The following is a 24,039-nucleotide window of genomic DNA, read 5'->3' as shown; positions in this document are numbered from 1 at the left end:
CTTGAAGATCATATTGATGGCATCACAAATTGATTGTAAAACATTCAACCAATAAGAATAAAAATAGTATCGACTGACTCGCACACGTTCTAGAGGTGTGAAAAAAAATTAGGTTTTATTGGAAAGATAAGCCAAATCTTCCAACCTCTTTGCCTATAAAATTACTCCAAACCTATGTAATTACTACTTGATAAAACCTACATATAATCTAGGAAATCTATTAGAGTTCGGAGCCTTAATCTTTTCTTAATTTCTCCTGCACGATGGGCTACATTGGTTTATTTTTTAAAATTTTTTATTTTTTGAGGCAGAACAGAGTGAAGAAGAAATTGTTAGGTGACCCGTCGGTGAAAGTAGCTTTCCTCTTTCTTACAAATAGTGAATTTTATTTTATTCCTTTTCTTTTTTTATTACCCACACAATCTCTTGAATTCTTAAGGCGCTGTTTGGGAACTTTGTCCATATTCCACGTTTCATGGTTGGCGCGTCAGGGGACGCTTCTTCAAATCGCGTTGTCCAATCTTCGCTAGCCTATTCATTTCATAATTTTCATCGCATTTGTGATAATGAGATTAATTCGCCTTTCGCCCACACTTTTGACGTCCTTAAACCCTTCCATCGGATAGTGTGATGTGACCCAGAGGTTTTGCAAAATGTAAATTGCTGATCTCTCTCTGGCTCTCTCTCTGCTGTGTTTGGAGGGAAAGGGTCATTGATCCCCGAACAAAACGAAGAAGAAGAAGCAGCAGCGGCATCAGCATTCAGCATTCAGCATTGATCATCGAATGAAACGGCTATTTGGGGTTTAATGTTATTCCTTTTTGCGGGATTACCATATCTTCCAATTTCAGCAAAACAAGCCACCCTCAGCTGTATCTCCTCTGATGCAACAATTATCACTTCCTTTCTCACTTTATAAAGCAAAAGATTCATCTGCGTCAATCACTCCATTACCATTCCCTCCCCCTTTTCTTTAGAGGAGGAAAAAATAAAATAAAAAAAAACCCAAAAGTTCTGAGTTCTTGCTCTCGGTTCGCAAAAATGTCGAGGTGTGCTTCTGATATATTTTGAAGACATTCCTTTCCACACTTTTGCTTTTAGGTTTTTTTTTTTTTTTTACCTCGATGCTAGAAAATGTACTTGTGAAAGAAGCTATGAGAATTCAGAGTAATGCAATTTCCAATGTGGGTGTTGCAGAAAATTACAAAGATCAGCGTGGAAAGATGGGCAGAGGAGGAGCCCACGAATCTGCGCCATGGATGCATGGAAGGCCCAGCGACCGGCGCGTGCGAGTCACAACTCTGTATCCGCACAAAATTCCACACGGACACAGGCAATGGAGGACGACGACTCAGGCAGTGGAGAGGGACCACCAGCACGGACAAGGGCTAGGAAGAAGATAAAACTGAGAACAGTGGAAGAAGTGGCAAGCAAAGCTAAAATGGTTCGTTTTTTATTTCTTATTTTTTTCTATTCTTAATTATTATTGTTATCAGGTTCATTGATCTAGTTTATATTTCCCACCAGGGAAGGAGAGCTATTTCAGATTTTATATTTATTGTGTTAATCTTCTTCTGTTTATTTTTCCAATGTGCGAGACTGTGACTCTGTGGATAGGGTTTAAGATGGGTTTATGGTAATTAATGTCTCGGAATTAAGATTTAGTTTATTAAGCTGCTAGCTATAATTTTCTGTGCATTGTAATGGCTTTCTCTTTCTGTCATCGCAAGGGCCATTGTTGGGCAATGTGAATTGAATATTTAAATGCCATCTGCCACATAGTGTACCCCTTTCAATAATAAATACTTTTTTTTTTTAACGAAAAAACTTAGTTTGTATTCTGAGGTGATGACTTGAAGGATTTGTGGTTATTAATGCCTGCAGCTGGAAGCCTTCTTGCTCTATTTTGTCATTAATGTTTTTATCTGGTTTCCTAAATTGCAAAGACTCTTTATAAATTTCCAATTGAGTTTTATTACAAAAATTTTAATGCCTCAGATGCATCTGGAAAAAACAAACCCAAGTAAACTTGTACCTGTTGTGAGGGCAGCCACAATTATTGAAAGGACACCAAAACAAACTTCTCCATCATCAGAAGGAATTGTACTTGATCTTCTAACTAATAATTGTTTGTTTATAATGAGATCTGTTCAATAACCAAGACAGAAAAAAGTACTGAGCTGATCATGAGTTGAGTAAATTTAATACACCAAAGGAGAAACAGCCAGTATGTTTGTTTAGTCAACAAATATGGCTGTATTCCCGACCAACTCTAATCAATTTGTTGACTGTATTCCCGACCAACTCTAATCAATCTTATGAGTTCAGACTGATGCCTTTAGGAATCTTGTCATTGACATTCCAGTTTAATAGTCCCGACTGTCAAGCATTGGTAGATGAGTGAAAGGTTTTTGGGGAGCATTTCCTGCCTACTTCTTGGTTTACTAATGTGTGCAGAAGACAGACATACATGCAGATATGAATTCTTTGGATTGTCAATATGAACAAATGTTTTTTTTTTTTTTTTTAATGAAAGAAATGTGCTGCATGGTTATACTCAATCCCCCTTACCTTGTGTTTTGTGAATGTTGGTTTGAATAATCTATTTGAAATCACATGCAGGATAGAGAAAGCCCAAATCATGAAGATCATCCACTCAATAGAGGTGCACTTGTCCTTTTGTTGGGAATATTAACTGTTAATTAACCTGTTCAAGATTCAGTGAAATGAAATCAGTTTGTAAATGAGTGATTTGTTGTATCAGGCCACACAACAACTGTGGAAACCAAAGATTGCCAAGTTGCATACAATGGTTAGCATTTATTTCTTAATTTAAATTGAAGCTTGTATATCTAATCACAAGTATTTCAATATTCAACAATAAATAGGTATCTTTGTTTCTGATTTTGTTACTACTTGTATTAGGTAGAGCATCAGATGTTTTATCTGAATCATGGTTGCCTGAAAAGCGCATTCTCCAACTTGTCCTTGACATATTGCAAAGGTTAGTAGCTTTTAAATGCAGTCCTTTTTTTTTGGGCATATGTAGGGTCAAGTTCTTTGCTTTATTTTAAAAAACCGACATGGTGGAATGCAAATGAGTAATGAAATATTCAAAGTTACTTTCATGAATGGAAAATCATTTATTTTGTTATCCACTTTTTAGGAGAGACACATATGAGATATTTGCAGAACCAGTTGACCCCAATGAGGTGTGTACTCATTTCATTGTTTTCTTCATGTTACGTCAAGAATATTTTATTCTATTTCATCCCTTAAGCTTGACACAAATTTTGGTTTTCTAAGGTTGAGGATTACTATGAAATCATTAAAGAGCCCATGGATTTTGGCACCATGAGAGCTAAGCTTCATGAAGGGATGTATAGAAGTCTAGAACAATTTGAGGTTTGTGCATTTCCTAGAAATTATCTATCTTGCCAGTTCTTACCATGAATATATTGATATTAGAAGTTCCTACCATACTTACGTAAGATGCATACATACTACAAATTAAAAAATGGCAATGTTACTGGTATACACTCTTACAATACATAGCAACCTTGAGAAGGGTCTGCACTCGCTTTTTAAGTAAAATGAAGATTTGTGAGTTTATGCAAAACCACTTGTCACATTTCCCTGTGGACATAGCCATTTCGAAGCCCAAACATTCTTGTTGTTTGAGTCATGAATCATGATCACATCATGTATTAACCCATTTAGCAAGCTGCGCAGGTCATATATGTCTATATTCCAACTTAGAACTTGTATTTATCCCTCCATGCTGTTTTCAATTCAAACTTAGGGCAGCTATGCAAAGGGTAATAAATCATCCAAATATCTCGTATTGATTTTACAACATGGATTCAATTCTATGGCAAATCAAATTTGCAAGCATGAGTGGTATACTATATATTTGGCCGTTGGGGGCATGCAGATATATATCATACCCAAATAACTGGGAAAGCTGGGCCATCATCCACCTGATTATTTTTTTGGACTATTTTGCAGCATGATGTATTCTTAATATCTGGAAATGCAATGCATTTTAATTCCTCAGCTACAGTCTATTTCAGGCAGGTAAGTCGTGATAGAATTCCTATGAAGTTTATTGATTTCTTCATTAATGTTATTTTAAACTACAGTGATAATTTCTTGATGTCTCAACTAGTTGATTACTGCCCCCCCCCCCCCCCCCCCAACTTTTTTTCAGGCTCGTGCCATTCATGAGCTAGCTAAGAAGATATTTCATGTTCTGAAAAATGAACCTGAAAAATTTGAATTGGAGTTCTCAACGACAAGACGGAGATCTGGTAGAAGGCCCCAGGGTGATGCCAGGGTCTCAAATTTCAGCTCATGTTCTAAACTTGCTAGAAATATTGACTCCAGTAATATAGCTTTCGATGTTCCAGACAAGGACATGCCATGTTCATTAGGCAGTCCATTGAATCTCAAGAGGTTTGTCCAGTCAAACCCGGGGTACTCTGGTGCTGCTGCTCGTGTTGACGTAAGAGATCGTGAAACTTTTTATGGTAAGAAGTGTAAATTGATCTATTACATTTAGTTCCTTGGCTTGGTGAGGAAAAATTATCCCCCCCAATCTCCATGGGAGCCAAGTGATATAATGGATTATTTATGAGTTATAAAAAATAAAGATGTTAACTAAACTCATCTCCTACATTGGAAGTCTTGTAGAAATAATCCCAACCAGTAACAGGAGGAGAAAAAGGCAAATATTTTATTTTTATTTTTTAATAAAAAAGGAAGCATTACTTTTCACAGAATTTACTTCACATTTGGAGTTGCAACTCATAGCCTCAATCTCTTAGTGGATGGATAGAAAATTTTCTTCTTTCATTTTTTCCTTAAGATCTTTATGCTCTTTAAGTATGCAACCTAGTGACCTGGGAAATGCGATCTATGGGCACCCTCTCACGATATAATAGTTAAATTAACAAGCCTTACTTTATCTTCTCTAAAGAAAAAAGAAAAAGAGAAAAGAAGGGTGAAAGGCTTTGTTTTGTTGGTTCTCCTTCTGATAGCTAAAAGGTGCAGTTTTATGGAAGATTTAATGCTGGTTGGATCTTCATGTTATTCCAATCTTTAGATGTAGGCCATTACTTATTTAGTTATTCTTCCCAGTTATTGCCACATCAGTTCCCAGTTATTCCCAGTTCTTCCCAATTGTTCCATAACCATAAGATCTGGGGCCTACTCTTCTAAGTATATGTTGCACTCAACTTCTTGGAATTATGATTGAAATAGTTCTATGTCTCATGGAATCTTCATGAAATTCCAACTTTCATTTCAGTTGTGATGACCAAAGTTCAGCTGCAGTTTCTATTACCTGGTATAATTGCATTGATGCTTTGGACCTTAATATGACTCCATAAACTTCTTTCAGTCTATTCCACTCATACTAGCCAGAATTCATATTAAAATCAAAGTTTAAATCCTTTCTGACTTTTTTTTTTTTTTTTTGGTTCTGTGAACAGGCACTAGGGATGGCAAAAGATCTAGTTTTAACACAGCAGACCGGCGTTGTACATATATACCATGGATGCCTGTTAATGAGGACAATTCAATGTCCTCTGTTTATAATAGCCCCAAAACACTTACACAAGTAAGGTTTTCTTCTTTTTTTCTTTTCGATTTTCATTTGGGCTTAAACTTATTAACAAGGTAGATTGATGCATTTCTAAATATATGCTTAAAATATCTAAACATTCTTTCCAAGTTGTATGGGCTTATCATGTGCATAAAGTTATTTGAGGATGCCCCTAATTCTATGAAGGCAAAATTTCTCAGGCGCTATTTTCATAATAAGAAAGGATTTATATATCATTCAGCGTCCACCCTCTTAATATTGAAAAGTATAATTAGGGTCAAGGCCCTTCTGCCTATTGCCTGTGGTTGTATTTGCACCATCCTAAGAAAAGGCTTTATGAAGGTGTCTCCTTTCCCCAGAATCACATTGATTGGATGATTTTTCCTGACATTCTGTGACTGCTTATTTTATTCACCGTCCAATATATGGGCATGGAAGAATTTGTCAAGTGATCCCAACCGTCCAGCTGTGAGGAATAATTAAGAACGTTTACTAGTTATCATCATATTTTTCTTCTCAGAAGTAGGACTTCTTATGGAGTGTGTAGGTCATTAGATCTTCTTATTTTGATAGGTGGATCAGAAGGACATTAGTTACAGAGAAAGCTTAATGCTGTTTGCTAAAGATTTAGGACCAACAGCCCAGAAGATTGCCAAACGAAAGTTACAGGGGTGGCATGCAGGCTATTATGAGAATCAGACTGCAACTTCGAACTTTTGGTTTCAGGCTCCAAAATGTCAACTTCCTATAGCTTCTGACGCCACACAATTGAGACCTAGTATTCTGAATACTGTTACTCTTACTCCAAGATCTTGCAATTCTATTGAGCACCTTCCTGGGCATGCTACTGTCCTTGAAAACAACAGCAACAGAATTGATACGGGTGATGCTGACAAAGGAGCAAAGGCTTATCATACTAATAAACCAGTCCTTTTTGGTGCTTCAATTGGAGAAATGATTGACAATACCACCAGGAATCACCATCATGCCTTTGCTGATAATGAACAAACTAGTGATGTGGTGGATGTTTTTGGTCAATTCAGAGAACAGACGGTCTGTGAGAGCCGAAAAACTCAGATTCAGTTTGGTTCATCTTCATCAACTCCTAGTGCTGGAAAGGATGCTTCAGTGCAGTGGATAGGAAGCACTAGAAATGCACAAACAATGTTGAACACAGGCAAGTTGGATCATCATGTGCAGCCATCAGCCTCAGCTTCAGAGCACCCTGCGTCAAATACACACATAGCAAGGAAAAACAATCAGAGTCCTGCACCCAATTCATGTCGTGTACAAACCACAGAGCTTTTGAGCCCCAGTGGGCCCCGTACCTCCACACAGAACCTGGATTCACAATTCCCATGTCGAAAGAATCAAGACATAGCTGCACTGGGCTGTGAGGACGGAGGCAGTAGCTTGCCCGAGGCATGCCAGGCTTCAAAATCAGTGCCACCCATTCCAGTGCTGCCTCAGTTCATTTTCAACCTGCCATACTTGGAGTCACGTCTTAATCAGATGAATTCCTTAGAACAGGATAAAATGCTGCAACCTTCAGGGAAACAAAATTCAGGCACTGAGTCAAGATTCTTTGATGAAATGAGTCAACAACTGGCTTTTGCACGTGCCCGCCGAACTGAGGCAACCACTCAGGCTTTCCTCCATAGTCAACAGCAATCCACCTTAGGGGCTCAGCATGCCAATTTAGCACTTCAGCTGTAACAAATTTATTCTGGGCTCAAAAATTATTATTGAACAAAAAAGAAAGTTGTTGTTTATATTCCATTTTCACTTTTAAGATTTCTAGTGCATAGTTTTCCTGTTTGCTTCGAACTGGGAAAAGTGGGGAAGGTGCACCAATGCATTCCATTCTCCTTCCTGTAGTGTTTTTTTCCTTTTCTGCCTTCATTGTATTAGCACATACAGTAGTTAGTATTTGCCACATACATGCCTTGCATGGTTTGCTTGTTACCAATCCTTATATATTTCCCTTATAAACATTAGGTTGAAGGAATTTACACTTTCATTTTCATGTTAAGAACATGAATACGCACATGCACACAAAATAAACTAATGAACGCAATTTTAATCATATTTGAATAATTTTATTCTAAATAGTATTCTGCATATGAAAATTTGATATCCTTCTTAATTTCTTTTTCAAACAAAGTCCTTAATGCAGGTGGAGCCTATTTGTTGAATATCATTATTATTACTAATATTTTTTCAAATCAGAACTTGCACTTAATGTTGCAGTAGGTATGGGATGTAATTATCTCTACTTCTGCAAGTAATAGGATATCGTTTAATAGGATTGTACCCGTATTTTAATAAATAATGGAAAGTAGATTTAGCAACACTTTTTAATGCTCAAAACATTACATCTTACTAGGAATGTAGTTGTTGTGTTTTTGTGGCTCATATACTTGATGAATTGCATAACAAGGAAGAAAACATAGTAGAAAATCACATGTACTAAGAAGTAGTAGGAAAATAGTCGACTATTTAGTTCTAGAATTCAGACAATTTACATTCTGTCTGAAACAGTTGATAGGTTGGCCCAATCAGTCGACAGTTTGGCTCGAGATGCCAAGCACAGATTTCAAATTAATAAATGGACGTTAATACGGTTGGGTTTCGGGGGAAAACCTCCGAGGAGGCTTATATATACATAGTATATGTTATATATTGTAAGTCAAGTGCTTTAGTTGATAATTGTTGAGAGAATTGAGAGGGTTCTTGTATTGCTCTTGTAATTTACCCAAGAATATAGTGAATCCTTACTATTTACTCCCGTGGATATATGCATTGTCAAACCACATAATTCTCTGTGTCTTTGTGATTGTTATTGCTTTAATTTACCTGCTGTAGTTGTGGATTGTTCTGTATATTCACCATTAGATTATTACAGTGCGTGTTTGATTCTTTATGCTAATATATATTTTTGATGTGCATATTTGGGGCGTATTACACAAAAATTGGTATCAGAGCACTGTTGTAATGGTCTCTACATCTTCATTTGCGAAATTTTACGTTGTCAAGTTTGATGGAACCAGGAATTTCGATTTGTGGCGGAGAAGGGTGAAGGATCTCTTGGTGCAGTAAGGGATGGAGAAGGCATTATATATAATTCAACCGGAAAGTATGGATGAAACAACATGGAATGAATTGGAGGCAAATGCGGTATCAACTATCCGTTTGTGTTTGCCTGATGACGTGTTGTATCACGTCTTATGGATTCTCCGGCAACAGTTTGGCGTAAACTGGAAAGCTGATATATGTCTAAGTCTTTATCGAACAAACTCTTTCTTAAGCAAAACTGTATTGGCTTAAGATGGTGTAGGGTTCAGATGTGCATTATCATATCAACACTTTGATGGGGATCAACGGGCCTTAACTGTTTCCTTCACCGACATGGTGACACGTGGACGACATCCCGATGTCCACTTTTGTTCATAATTATTTTGTAGGTATGCATGGAGTTATTTGAAGACTACTTGAAGACTTTCAGTACGAGAAGACCCCAGTCGATATGTTGAAGCAAGTTCGAGTCCAAGACCCATGTGGGCCCCATGCGACTTTATGGGTCTCACACAGATTTGGCCTTCCTTTGATACATGTCTCATATTTTAATTGTATTAAGTATAAGTCAACTAAGCATAAGCATGTGAGTTTAGTAAGTTGTGAGAGTGTTTATTATGTTAGAATTAAGTGTAACTATTTAATATTTTGTTTTCTCATGTTTAGCTTCCCATGCTTTGTCCCCCCATGCCTGTGTAAGAGTTAATGTATTGTCCCCCCATGCTAAGTCTTTATATTCTAAATCATTGTAAGAACTCTACAGAGTTGATATTTTGAATATTGAGAAGAATTTCTTTGAGCTTAAAGCTTGTCCAATTATTTTGATTGAGTACTGTAAGACTACAAATGTTCTCTCCGGTGATCACGTGGTGAGAGACCACCCTATCCAACACTATCACCATTCCCATTTATTCCTCATACATCTCACACGACCATTTATATAGAGACTCAGGAAAATAAAATAATAAAAGAAAAGGGGAAAAGTGATTTTTAGCTGGGGAAGGAGAAAATCGGTGACGGTCTTCTAGAGGAGCCAGAAAACCGACGATGGTTTTGGTATTTACCGCAAAGCGGTGACGAGTAAACAGTTAAAATCGAACCGATAAATGGAAAACTAGCGACGATTTTTTGAGAGCTGGAGAAAACTGGCAACGGTTTTCTCTGCAGTGGGCATTTAAGGGGAAACTAAGAGCCATTTTATTTTCATGAAATCAAAATCTCCTCCTCTCTCTCTCTCTCTCTCTCTCTCTCTCTCTCTCTCTCTCTCTCTCTCTCTCTCTCTCTCTCTCTCTCTCTCATGCAGTGCACGAACCCTCTCTCTTTCTTTCTTCGATTTCGGCCTCATTTAAGCCCGGATTGACGATCAGAAACCATTACGGGGTTCCTGGGAAGATTCTCTGTAACCTACGTGGAGTAAATTTTCAATTTGGGGTTCTGGGGCACCATCTAAAAATTAGGGTAAGTGGTGTATTTCTAGGGTTTTTAAGTTAAATTGGAGTATATGAAATGTAGGAAGTGTTACATGGAAGTTACTACGGGAGTTGTGTTGAATAATTTGGGAAAAATATGAATTGCAAATTTTTGGGCCACGAACATTGAAGTGCGTAAAAATTGGGTGTTTTGTGAAATCTTAGTAAGTCAGGTGAGGGGAATAAATTATTATAGTTGATTTGAGAAATACTAAATGAGTTATTATGTGAAAATGAAATTATGTTATTTTACCTAAAATTTATTTATGATATAAATGTGACGACCTGCTTAATTTCCACATTTTTGTTCCATAATATAAATACAATATCACAAAACTCAGCAGATCATAATCCACCTGAACTCATGGGTACCAGGAATACATCAGAACACATAACGGAAGCCTAAACAGCAAGAAATATGCAATCATAAACATCACATTATACCATACATCACAATACCAGAGTTACTACAACCACTGTATTTATATACACACAGTACACAACCCAAAAGATATTTTAGGGTCATCCCACAAAATACTTCTGACCCTATCAACACTTACCCTTTTGGAAGGACAGATCAACAGTACTAAATCTGCGAGACTTTTCCCATTCTCCTATCTGGGGCTTCTGAAATGTTTATAAAATTTTGAGGTGAGACACCTCTCAGTAAAGGAAATAAACCAATACTAGTGTGTGGCAACATGAGTATTCCGTGTTATACATATATCATATAGAAACATATTTAGTAAACTGTCATGTCATATTTGGGAAAACGTATATATATATCATCATAGCATGGCAGAACATACTGCATTTTCATAATCATATTTCATCTCATAAAATATAATACAAAAATATTCCTAGTAGGTTAGTTAGTTGTTGTCATGTATAACCCCCATATGACTGGGTTGTGTGGCCCGAAGGCGGGACCTGACAATGGTTGGCCGACCACTGCCAAGTCAAAAGTACAATCTGTAAGTCTGATGAGTTTGCCAGACCTGGTCTGTACACCAAGGGCGCTCGCACACTTCTTAAAAACCACATCAACCATCCAATCTCACACCACTCCGTACAGCGGCATTAACACAAATATCATGATCATGATGACCATAGACACATAGCAACGGTATCATGCAAGTGCTAGCCTAGACCAAGCCAACCAGGTTCTGATATCATATAACATATACTGAAACTGTGATACATGAATATTTCTTATCATTAATTATCAAATCAATCATATCATTCTGCATATATACGTATATCATGAAAATCATTTACCATAGCTCGGCCTGTACGCCGGCAAATCATATCCATAGCTTAGCATGTACGTTGGCAAATCACATTCATAACTCAGCCCGTACGCCGGCAAATCATATACATAGTTCAGCCCATACGCTGGCAAATCATATCCATAGCTCAGCCCGTACGCTGGCAAATCATACACATAACTCGACCTGTACGCCGAAAAATCATATCAAAATCTCGGCCCGTACGCTGGTTTTCCAATATAAAAATCCGTATCATTAACACATTCTCAGAAAATAGTATTTCATATCAATTTCAACTCATGCCACACAAAACAAGTTTTTCGTATATTTAACATACCATCATTTTCAGCAGTATTTCCCAAATATAAATCATATATAAATATATTTATTTTCCTGAAATCAAATGTTGTAATAATATACATACATTTTCATAAAAGAACTAGCTTAATTTATCCTCTTTCCTGAGTCCTAAAAAGCCCCTAAGAGAAATACTTCTTCACTCGCAAGGTTCCCATTCAACACCCTAAAAACAACTTCCCCAGAACTAAAGTTCATTATTTCTACGTGTACAACACTTTCTACAACTGTCAAATAGGCAAATACTGAGTAGAAAACCTTACCGTGGATTTGGGATGGTTTCCAACTCAGCCCCACCGACGATCCGTTCTGGCAGACTTGTAGAGAACTTTCCCAAGAGCGTCGTGGTGACTTCAGATCGTCGAACTGGCAGAAAATCGGCCCGAGATCTTAGAGAGAAGGGTATGGAACCGAAGGATGAGAGAGAGAGAGAGAGAGAGAGAGGTTTTGCGCAGAAAATGAACTGAAAAATCATGTTTAACCCTATTTATACTACAGAATTCGTCTACGAGCCACGTCACCTTGTCAACGAGTCATGTAAAAAGTTCGTTGACGAACTTCAACCCTCATCGACGAATTTCAGGCTTCCAAAAATCCTCTCTCGGTATTTTCTCGTTGACGAGATGGAACTTCGTCAACGAGATCCTGAAGAACCCTTGTCGACGAAGCCCCTGTATTCGTTGACGAGACCTGAAAAATTTCTTATGATTATCCCATCCAATTCAAGTTCGTTGACGAAGTCGATTACCTCCTTCCGTTCTTGTTACCATTTTCCTTTTTTTTTTTATTATTTAAATACCATTATTCTTCGAGTCATTACAATATATATCAGATGAAATTTGTGTGACATATGATTTATATTGAAATGTGTACATGGAAATGTGATTACTGAATTGATGAAATGAATTATGAAAGTTGAAATGAGGTTATTGAAAATATGAATTAAGATATGAGATTTGAAATGGGGGAAAATGTTGAAAGTGATATCTACTGAAAAATAAACATCTTTTGAGAAATGATGAATATGTGATACATAGAAAGGTTTTATTGAGAAATGTGAATTTCATGAAATGAGTAGTGAATACTGAAAATGTGAATATCGCAATGTTAATTCTGCAATATGAAAGTGAGAAATGTGAATATGAGGAATATGAATATGAGAAATGTGAATATGTGAAATGAAAATATTGTAATGTTAATTTTGCAATATGAAAATGTGAAGTATGATTATGGGAAATGTGAATATGTGAAATGTGAATATTGCACCGTTAATTCTGCAATATGAATATTAAATTGTGAGAAGTGATTTGTGAAATTCCGAAAGGGGAATACAAACATGTGATTAGTGAAATGCCAGTAGGCAGTGATAATCCTGATTGATGGATATGGAAATCCTAATGATGGGTTGTGATATTGAGAGCACCGTACCATTGCTAGTGATGTTAGTGCAACCACATGGCCTCGTGGAGCGTGTGACGTGACAGTCGACTAAGTTGTATAGTAGAGTTGTTGTGCCCCCCGAGTCCGAATCAAGGCTTTTGGTTGGCCAGTCGTACTACGGATATGAGATATGTGATGATATCTGACTCCCGGTGACGCAAAGAATGCTGGTGATGTAATCACGGGTATCATTTACATGCTTTCTCATAAAGTTGTTGTATTATTTGATTCCGAGGCAACGCATTCTTTTATTTCCCAATGATTTGTTAAACTGTGTGGATTAGAGGTGTAACTGTTAGATTATGAACTAATAGTTGACGAACCCAGAGTTCTCGTCGACGAACGTCCTTTTAGATCCCGTCGACGAAGTACACGTGTTCGTCGACGAGAAGATATCGAGAGCAAGGAATTCAGGTCATTAAGGGTTCGTCGACAAACTCATTATCTTCATTGACGAATACCCTTCTGTGACTCATCGACGAGTACACGTGTCTCATCGACAAGGCCATATGAACAACCACCTATATATAGCGAAAAATCAGATTTCTTGGCAAGAAATTCACTTCTCTCTTCATCTTCTCTCTCTACTTCGGCTCTCCCTCCTTCTCTCTACAATTTCAGCTCCATTTTTCCCCATTTCGATGATCAGAAGTTACCACGTTGATCTTGGGGAATTTCTATACAACTTAGTCAGAGCAGATTGTTGGTTTGGAGTTCTTAGGCACCATTCCAAAATTAGGGTAAGTGAGTTATTTTAGGTTTTACCTGATTATTAGTTATTTATAGACCTAGGAAATGTACTAGAAGGTTTTATACTGAAGTTTGGGTTGATTGAATTGGAGTTAATCTAATTTTAGGAATTGGAGTTTTGGGATGTCATACGCGTGGTTTAGGATTTTAGCAGGTTTCCCAAGAACTAGGTAATGGGATAAACTAAGTTAGGTATTTCAGAAAATGCATTATCCAATATTTAGTATTTAATTTAGAAATTATGTATACTTTGGGAATACTGTGATGAAACTAAAATACTGTGATGAAACTAAGGAAACTTTGAAAAATAGATTTAATAATATTTTTTTAGAAATTATATGATTTCAGACTAGACAATATGTTATAGTATAGTACCCATTTATGTGTGGCATGAGTATAGATTTATGCAAATGATCATATATCATAATATTATGATTTTTCATAACGAACATGATTTAATGACAGTTTTCAGAAAAACTAGAAATAGTATAATAACTATATTTTCAATATATCATGATATTCAATCGGCGCAGATGCCGTAACTTTCAGTCGGTGTAGATGTTGTATTATTCAGCCAGTGCAGATATCGAGATATTCAGCCGGCGCAGATGTCGTGATCAATTTTAATATGGCAGTTTATTCAGAAATTGTGAAATGACAGCTTTTATTCAGAAATATGTAAAAGTTAAATTTTATTTATGAAATATGAAAATGTTATTTAAGAACATAATTATATTATGAGAAATGTATTATATGATAGTAGAGTCCGGATGGCTTAGTTTAGATTCAGAGCATGGTACCGTAGCTATCAGTTCAGGTAGTGCTACCACACATCTCAGATAGAGTGTGGGAGTTTGGATAGTCGATTGTGCATCAGCGTGGGAGTAGTTGCCCCCTGGTAGTCCGGACCAGGCTGGGCAAGCCAATCGTACTTACAGAATTATCAATTTAAATTAGCATGGTAGGCCAGTCATTGTTAGATCCCACCTACGGGCTGCACAACCTAGTCATGTGGGGGTAATACATGATATCAACTAGCTATCCATCCAGGGTGTAATTTCAGTATTATGCAGATATAATAGATGATTTTATGTATACCGATGTTATATGAAATATGATTTATATAGATTTATATAGAATAGTTTTATCAGATTTATCAAATGTAGTTGAATTATGTATTGGTTTTCCTTATTTAACAGATATAATATACCATGTTCAGTATATATTTATATTACAATGATACTCACGTTGTCACACACTGATATTAATTAATATCCCTTACTGAGAAGTGTCTCATCCCAGCATTACAAACATTTTAGGAAACCCAAATAGAAGAGCGGACTGAGCTCTGAGGTAGTGGAGGTTGTTTGATACTACCTTGTTTGAAGGGTGAGTTGTGGGGTTGTGTTCAAGATGGATTTTTAGGGTTATCACCCTAGGATATTATGGTTCTTTTTGGGGATGAATGTATGTGTATTTATGGACATAGTAGAACTTTGGTATTGTATATATATGGTTGTGTAAATTATAGTTTCCGCTGCATAAATGAAATATATGTATAGACAGGTATATACCTGGTACCTATGGGTTCAGGTTGACTTTGACTTTGTTAGTATATTATGGTATCAGAGTTATTATGATAATTTATTATGTGGAAATATATATATACAGTAGAAATTTCAGGTCGTTACCTATTTGGCTCCAGAATTCAGACAATTTACATTATGTTTTAAATAGTCGACGATTTGGCCCAATCAGTCAATGGTTTGGCTCGAGATGCCTAACGCAGATTTCAAATTTTGAATAAATGGATGTTAATATGGTTGGGTTTCTGGGGGAAACCTCCAAGGAGGCTTATATGTACATAGTATATATTGTATATTGTAAGTCAAATGTGTTGGTTGATGATTTTTGAGAAAAATTAAGAGGGCTCTTATATTGCTCTTGTAATTTATACAAAAATATAGTGAATCCTTATCGTTTGCTCTCATAGATGTAGGCACTGTCGAACCACGTAATTCTCCGTGTCTTTGTGATTGTTATTGCTTTAATTCCTGGTTGTGGATTGTTCTTTATATTCACCATTAGATTACTGCAGTGTGTGTTTGATTCTTTACACAAATAAATATTTCCGTTGTGCATATTTGGGGTGTTTTACACAACAGTAGAAGATTGGAAACTTTATATATTCTTTGATGTTTACTAAATTTTTTATAACTTCCATTACCAAAACACTCCCAACAAATCAAAATGGGCTTTGGACAAGAATGTTGTTTTCACTATTAAATCATTTTACAAGGAACTCTCATTGCTGGGAATAAATTGCAACAACTCCTCTTTTACTAAATGTTGTAATACTACCTCCAGCTTGACTAATTTTTTACCTTCTGAGAGATTAGTTAACAAGTGAATAAAGTTTTATAATATATTTTAATTAAGAATTTTTATGCATTTAAATTGCCATTAAATATTGTCTTATAATTTCTACTTTATAAATTTAATATATATATATATATATATATATATATATATATGTATGTATGTATATATAACTATTAAAGACATGGCACATTGGGCAAGCATTACCTACTTATTATTTACGGGACTTTGATTTTTTATCTTTCATATTTCAATGTAGCCATATTCTAATATGTATTTCTCACTTTATATGTATAGTCTCCCCCTTTTTGGCCCTTATAATATTGAACTCATTTTTTGGGTGAAATAAGCCTAAATATTCAAGAAGTTGCATAAATTTAAGGATTTGCAATTAAATTTACACGATTTTAAACATTAGAATTAAAAATATATTTTTGGTAATTAATTCATAATAAGGAGCATTTTTGGGCCTTAAATAAGATAAAAAGCCCAAATCGAATCATTCCAATATTTAGTCGTAATTCAGGAAAGAGGTTTTAGAGCAAGTAATGACACCAAATTGTGCCCACCATTGATGCCAAAATTAGAATGGCACCAACCATTTAACTTGTTGAGGGTGGCACCATCTCTTGCCCATCAAGGGAGCAGTGCATCTTCCCTCTCACTGCATACAACGCAAACGGTGATTAGTTGGATGTTTATAATAATCTTTCATCCTTTGGATGCCTCTTTTGATAGTTTTTGATGAGCTTCTAGCCATTTAGGGATATAAATATACCAATCCTTGATACTCGAAATGAAATCATACAAATCCTAGGTCTCTTTGTTTGTCCATAAATAGGGCCTTAAGGCCCTAGGCTTAAGGGGATTGAAGGACAAAGAGGGAGAGTTGAAAGTATGTTTGATTGATTACTTAGTTACTACTAGAAGCATTCATCTTTGTTCCTTATTGGAATTCTAAACACATATTATATTGGATTTCTATTTGTATTTGAGCCATTTTTGTTGTTGTTAGGAAGATACGCATTGTTGAACTTGTTATATTTACTATGCATCACTAGGAAGTAGGAACATGCTTAGAATTATTTATTTTAATTTACATGATTAGGAACATGCTTAGGATTGCTTATATTAATTTGTATGATACGGAGCATGTTTAGGGTTTTCAATCGTTTACATGATAATTTCATTAATGATATTTTTTGGAGTAAACATTTTATTTGCATGATTATTGATTTCAAAAATCATGTTTAAAGCCATGGTCAAATGTAGGACGACCATTATTTGGATCAGCATCATACCTTCTACTTGATCAAAAGTTCCCTCTAACGGCACTTTGAGCTTGATTTGAGCATTTTTCTTTCTTTGCTGATCCACTATCTTCATTATATCGTTTTGATGGGCCCTTCTCTTCAAATCCTCAAGGTAGGATCTTTACAATTATTTATTTCACATTATCAATCCCCCTTATTTTCTTAGCTTAACTATCATTTACCTCTAATGTTTCCCTAAACATCTTGCATTTTAACCTCAACTCGATCCTAATTAAAGTCTATCCTAAGGTTCACTCCAGTTATGCTCTCCCATAGGGTAAGAGATCCTATCTTTTGGAAGAATGCTATTGAAGAGAAAAAGTAGAAAAATAACACAAGGAAAAAAAAAGAGATGTTTAAACAAAAATTAGGACAAAACTAAGGAGAGAATGATAACAAAGTTGAGGTAGTCACGTAAGCAAGGACAAGAAGATAGAAGAAGCTACTACTATCAAGATGTGCACTAACTAGGGCATGGCAAATTGGGCGCTTGAGCATTTATGTCTTCTCATTGCACAACCCTCATCTAGCCTACATTTTGTCCTATGCAAAGTCCTCATCAAGGCCTTGATTGCGTGAATTTCTTGGTTCAACTACTCAATCTCATAAATCACATTTGGCTTCTCATCTTAGAATATTTTGCTTTTCATTCCTCATCCTGGTTGCGCATTAAGGTATTTGCTAGCAAACTTTTTAAGGTACTTCTTGAAAAGAGAGGACTTACTAATCATTTTAATTATAATTATTAGTGTATTTTGAAGAATTAATTAGAATTACATTTTTAGAAAAGGTGTATTTTGTGAAAAATAACAAATTAGACCAAAAATATTACTTCATTTGGTGAGTACTGAAAATGAAATATCACTATTACCCCTAATTTATAAACCATCTCTAAAATGTTGCGGAACAAAATAGGAAAAACAAGTAAATATAATCTTGTTGCTTTAAATATAAAGCAAAATATTTCAATAGAATTCATATACGCTTAGAGTTTGGAAGCAGAGAGTTTAGACCTTGGATTTGGATTTGGGTAGATTTGGATAAGTTTTAATACAATTTTATATTAGATCTTATCAAATCCAAAACAAATCTAAATTTAAGGTTTCTCCAAATATATAGTTAGAATTTTATTTATTCCAAGTTACATTATTATATTTTTATGCATTGAATTAACCTAGATTTAATGAATTATATTTAAAAAAATTAATAATAATAACCTAATATTAGGTGTGCTGGAATAGAGTGGATTGGGAGTTGAATGGAATGATAAATTATGTGGAGAACATGTAAAATTAAAAAGAAAAAATTATTTTTTTCTTACATGCCACACAAACCATGAGCATGTAAAGAGTTATTTTCGAAGAAAGGTTGGAAAAATTTTCACTAAATTTATCACATCCTATTCTTTAATAAATATTTGCAATGCATATTGGAAAAAATTTTTTTCTATATATATATATATATATATATATGTATATATATTATAATTTATATGGCATTTTATTATTAAAAAAAGGACAAAAAAATGCAAGGAACCTTAGTTCCATTTATTTAGATTAAAAATAGTTGTCAATGAAAAGTAAGAAATTATTTTCTTAAAAAAGTCCCTTCCTTTAATTTTTATTTCTTTTTAAAGACAAGATATTGTTTAGAAAAAATATTTTCAATAAATAATTTAGACACGATAAGTTAAGGTAAACATGATGTGATTTGATTTTGTTATACTATGAAAAATATCAAACCCATCATTTCAATTTAAATAAATTATAAAATTTAATTTAATTATAAACTCATCAATCCAACTATCATTTGTGGTAGCCATTTATATTCTCAAGTTTACTTTTAATTAAATTTAACATGCAAAAAAGTAAATATAAAAATGTAAAATAATCTATTACCCAATACCTCATTATATTAAAAAATCAATATTAACACATTACAACAACAACAAAACCAAACCTTAAGTCTCACTAGGTGGGGTCGGTTATATGAATCATTTTGTGTTCATTTATACAATCATGAACCATTTCTTTTAACAGATTTAGGGCTATTAAATCCTTACTCACTATCTCCTTACAAGTTATTTTAGGTTAACTCCTACCTCTTCTACTGCACACCACAGTAATTAACTCACTCTTCCTCACTAGCGCACTATGTGACCTATGTTGTAAATATCTATATCATTTGAGTCGTCCTTCCCTTATCCTATTTTTTATAGGAGCTACTCCTAATTTACCGCGAATATATTCCTTAATTTATCTTTTAGTGTTATACCACTCATCCATTTAAGCATTTTTCATCTCGGTAACTTTTACTTTTTAGATATTCTATTTCTTCGTTGTCCAACATTTTGATCCATATAGCATAGCTAGTCTTATAACCATCCTATAAAACTTCATTTTTAATTTTAAGGGTATTTTAAGATCACAAAGCATACTTGAAACACTTCTCCATTTTACCCAATGCAGTACATTATTTTCAATTTCTCTTTCAATTTGCATAAATCCAAGATATTGAAATCTACAAGTGCTATTTATTTTTTTATCATCAAGTTTAACTTTGTTTCCAATATTCCTCCTACTATTACGGAAATTACATTTCATATATTATGTCTTATTTTTGCTTATCCTAAAGTCTCAAGATTCCAAAGTTTCTCTCCAAAATTCTAGCTCAACCTCTATTTCGCCCCTAGTTTCATCAATTAATACAATATCATCTACAAACAACATACACCATAGAATCTCATTTTGATTACTTTTAGTCAGTTGGTCCATCACTAAAACAAAAAGATAAAGGCTCAAAGCAGATCCTTTATATACACCTATGGTGATTGGAAATTATCTAGTTTCTCCATCTATAGTCCTTACACTAGTCATTACTCCATCGTACATATCCTAATGACATCAATATACCTATTATATACACCTTTTTTTTTTTTTTTTCTAAAACCCACCATAGAACTTCCCTAAGTATCCTATCATATGTTTTCTCTAGGTCAATAAATATCATATGCAAGTGATCTTTCTTCTTTTCCCTAAACTTTTCCATTAATCTTCTTAAAATATATATAGCTTATGTTGTAGATCTCCCAGACATAAAACCAAATTGATTTTCTAAGACCTTCGTTTTTAACCTTAATCTTTGTTCAACTACTATTGGTCTTACAAGACTTAAAATCTTATTTTGATGATAACAAATACGAGAAACTTAACTTATTTGGTTAAGTGATGATATTTCAGGACTCAAGTATGTGAATACAAGGTCAAATGCTCACAAGGATCATTGAAAGCTTATACTCCAAAGAAAGATAATCAAATGAAGTTTAAAGAATATTAAGACCTGGATTCAAAGATGATCTAATAAAGCTTATAGATCATGAGAACATGAATATTAAAGAGAACTTAATAAAAGCTTAAAGTATATTGAAGTTTGAAAACAAGATGGAGCCAAAGAAAAACAAGCATGAAAACTTAAGTGTTTAGAATGTCAAAGTCCTAAGCAATCTTTATGTAAGTACTTCAAACAATTTCAATATGGATGCATGAAACTCTTAGATTAAGCTCTTAGGTCAATAAATACCATATGCAAGTCGATCTTTCTTCTTTTCCCTAAACTTTTCCATTAATCTTCTTAAAATATATATAACTTCTATTGTAGATCTCTCAGACATAAAACCAAATTGATTTTCTAAGACCTTCGTTTCTAACTTTAATCTTTGTTCAACTGTTGTTGGCCTTACAAGGCTTAAAATCTTGTTTTGATGATAACAAATAAGAAGAACTTAACATATTTGGTTAATTGATGATATTTCAGGACTCAAGTATGTAAATACAAGGTCAAATGCTCACAAGAATCATTGAAAGCTTATACTCCAAAAAAAGATAATCAAATGAAGGTTAAAGAATAATAAGGCATGGATTCAAAGATGATCTAATAAAACTTGAAGATCATGAGAGCATGAATATTAAAGAGCACTTGATAAAAGCTTAAAGTATATTGAAGTTTGAAAACAAGATGGAGCCAAAGAAAAACAAGTAAGAAGACTTAAGTGCTTAGAATGTCAAAGTCTTAAGCAGTCTTTATGTAAGTACTTCAAACAATTTCAATATGGATGCATGAAGCTCTTAGGTTAATTTATTGAATCTAGATACCTTTTAAAATACTTGAAAATATTTTATAAGGTAAAAAATTATTTCAAAAAGGTTAAAATTATTTTTGGAATGAAAAGCACCAAAAATAGGATTTTCCAAATGTTGTTATTTTTTTTATAGCCGCATTTATGTGCATTTTTTTCTATCAAAAACTCCTTATTTTAAAAAGTATTCACCATGAAAGTTGTGATTTTTTCTCTTATCTTTCTGTTGATACCAAGAACGTATAATTTGGAGTTATATAGAAAACATTATAATCAAAATACTGAAGGGGGGTCGAAGTTGTCAAGAAACCAAAGTTTTTGTCTGCTTAGAAGACTGAAGTTTAACTTCAGTTTACTAAAGAATTTCTTCAGAAGACTGAAGATTAAGTTCAGTCTACTGAAGAACTTTCTGAAGAAATCCTAAAGAGGCAGTATTACCTCAGAAGACTGAACTCTTCACTTCAGTCTTCTGACACTATTTCCAGACTGATTTTTTCAATGTTTTAAAGTACTTTAGAAGACTGAACCCGACACTTCAGTCTACTGAACACTGTTAACGGCCATATATTTTAAAAATTTTTAAATTCAAATTCATATTTCTTGTACTCCAAATTTTCTATAAACTTGGAAAACACTCCAAGTTACTTAGGAAACACAAAATAGACTTGATTTCTCATCTATAAATAACCCCCCAAGGCTAAGGATTAATTATACCAAGAAAATACAGCAATCAAGCTTTCTTGCTCTCAAATCTCCCAATTCTCTCAAAGCTCTTTTATGCAATCAATTTCTAAATTTCACTACTGAGATTTTGCTAATTTAAAGGCCACAGTTCTTGTGTTCTTAACTGAATTTTACAACTAAGAAAGAACCCCGGTAATATCTTCTTGAGCTTTACCTTTCCATATTGTGATTTTGATTGAAGTATATAGTTTTAAATTGTACTAATCAGTTCTGTTGTGAGAGTGTATTTGTACACCATATTGTTTCTTGTTTCTTGTAGTTCTTTAAATGATTTCAGGTTGTTGGATCGTTTGACCGAGCGTGGGGTATCGCTTGGAGAGGCGTTGCTCTGGCCTATTGAAGGAGTGACTGAGCGTGGGGTATCACTTGTAACGGTTTGCTCCGCCCGAAAAAGGAGTGTTCTAGTGGAATCCTTAGGTGGTATTGGCCTACGGCGAGGATGTGGGCCGTGGATAAGCCGAACCTCGTAAAAATCTTGGTCTCGCTTTTACTCTACTCTTTTACATTTAGTGTATATATATTGTGTGGTGTGTATGAGTGCAGGTTGCTGAAAAAACAAAATCCAAGATTAATAAGAAGACTCTTGAACTTAAGAAAGTATGTTTTGATTAAACTTTTGCGAGAACCAACAAGGGAGTACGTTGTTTAATTGTTTGCGGAAATCTTAGTTAAGAGAGTGCAAACAATTTTCATTCTTTACAGGGTTTGAAACAATCATATACACAGAGCTACAAACAAAATTGAAAATTGCCAAAGAACTGCATATTATATTTTGGTTGGGTATTTTGTTAATTGATTACTTAAGTCATTAATTGGTTATTTGGTTGATTAAGTTTTTTTTACTTGTATGTTGGTTTTTGGATTGATTGTTAAATTAAGGTTTGGTTGTGTGATTGCTAAATTAACAAGAGGTTAAGAATTCATAAAAAGAATTAAAAGAAAATTTTGATAAGCCAATTCACCCCCTTTTGGGACAACTCCTTAACTTTCAACTACCCTTTCCCATGTTTCATCATATGACTTATAAGTTTAATTTCACGATAGTTATTACAATTTTGAATATTTCCTTTATATATAAGTATTAAAGTGTTTTTCTTATATTCATCTGACATTTTCTTAGTTTTTATAATTGTATTAAACAAATTAGTTAACCATATAATTGTGTTATCACCTAAACATTTCCAAACTTAAATTGGGATGTTATCCGGTCCTCCAACTTTCCTTTTTTTCATATATTTTAGTGCGAACTTAACTTCATTAAATCTAATTTTACGAATAAATATTATATTTTTAGTTTTTTCCTCATTTGTCAAATCTAAGTTTAAGCCTTCTATTTGGTTTTCATTAAATAACTTACTAAAATAACTTCGTCATCTTTCTTTAATGTCTTAATCCTTAACCAAAACAATATCATCCTCACTTTTTATACATTTTACATTTCCTATGTCCTTACTCTTCGTTTCTCTAGCTTTAACAAGTTTATATTAATCTCTTTCCCCTTCTT

The 24,039-nt window shown here is 34.3% G+C and overlaps 1 protein-coding gene across 1 annotated transcript; it reads left to right on the top strand.

The window, feature by feature from the left end:
* The first annotated feature begins 533 nt into the window (after window positions 1–533).
* Window positions 534–7,613, top strand: LOC131160515 (uncharacterized). Its single transcript, XM_058116288.1, has 11 exons — window positions 534–1,049; window positions 1,198–1,444; window positions 2,623–2,665; window positions 2,765–2,812; window positions 2,926–3,004; window positions 3,167–3,212; window positions 3,307–3,405; window positions 4,009–4,077; window positions 4,211–4,529; window positions 5,493–5,620; window positions 6,179–7,613. The coding sequence occupies exons 1-11, from the start codon at window positions 1,042–1,044 to the stop codon at window positions 7,319–7,321; spliced, it is 2,229 nt and encodes a 742-aa protein (XP_057972271.1). The 5' UTR covers window positions 534–1,041; the 3' UTR covers window positions 7,322–7,613.
* The last annotated feature ends 16,426 nt before the right edge of the window (window positions 7,614–24,039 follow it).

This window comes from Malania oleifera, chromosome 7 (genome assembly GCF_029873635.1).
Source record: "Malania oleifera isolate guangnan ecotype guangnan chromosome 7, ASM2987363v1, whole genome shotgun sequence".
Lineage (NCBI taxonomy): Eukaryota > Viridiplantae > Streptophyta > Magnoliopsida > Santalales > Ximeniaceae > Malania > Malania oleifera.
Note: the sequence above shows the minus strand (reverse complement) of the source record. Positions and strands in the feature narration are given on the sequence as shown.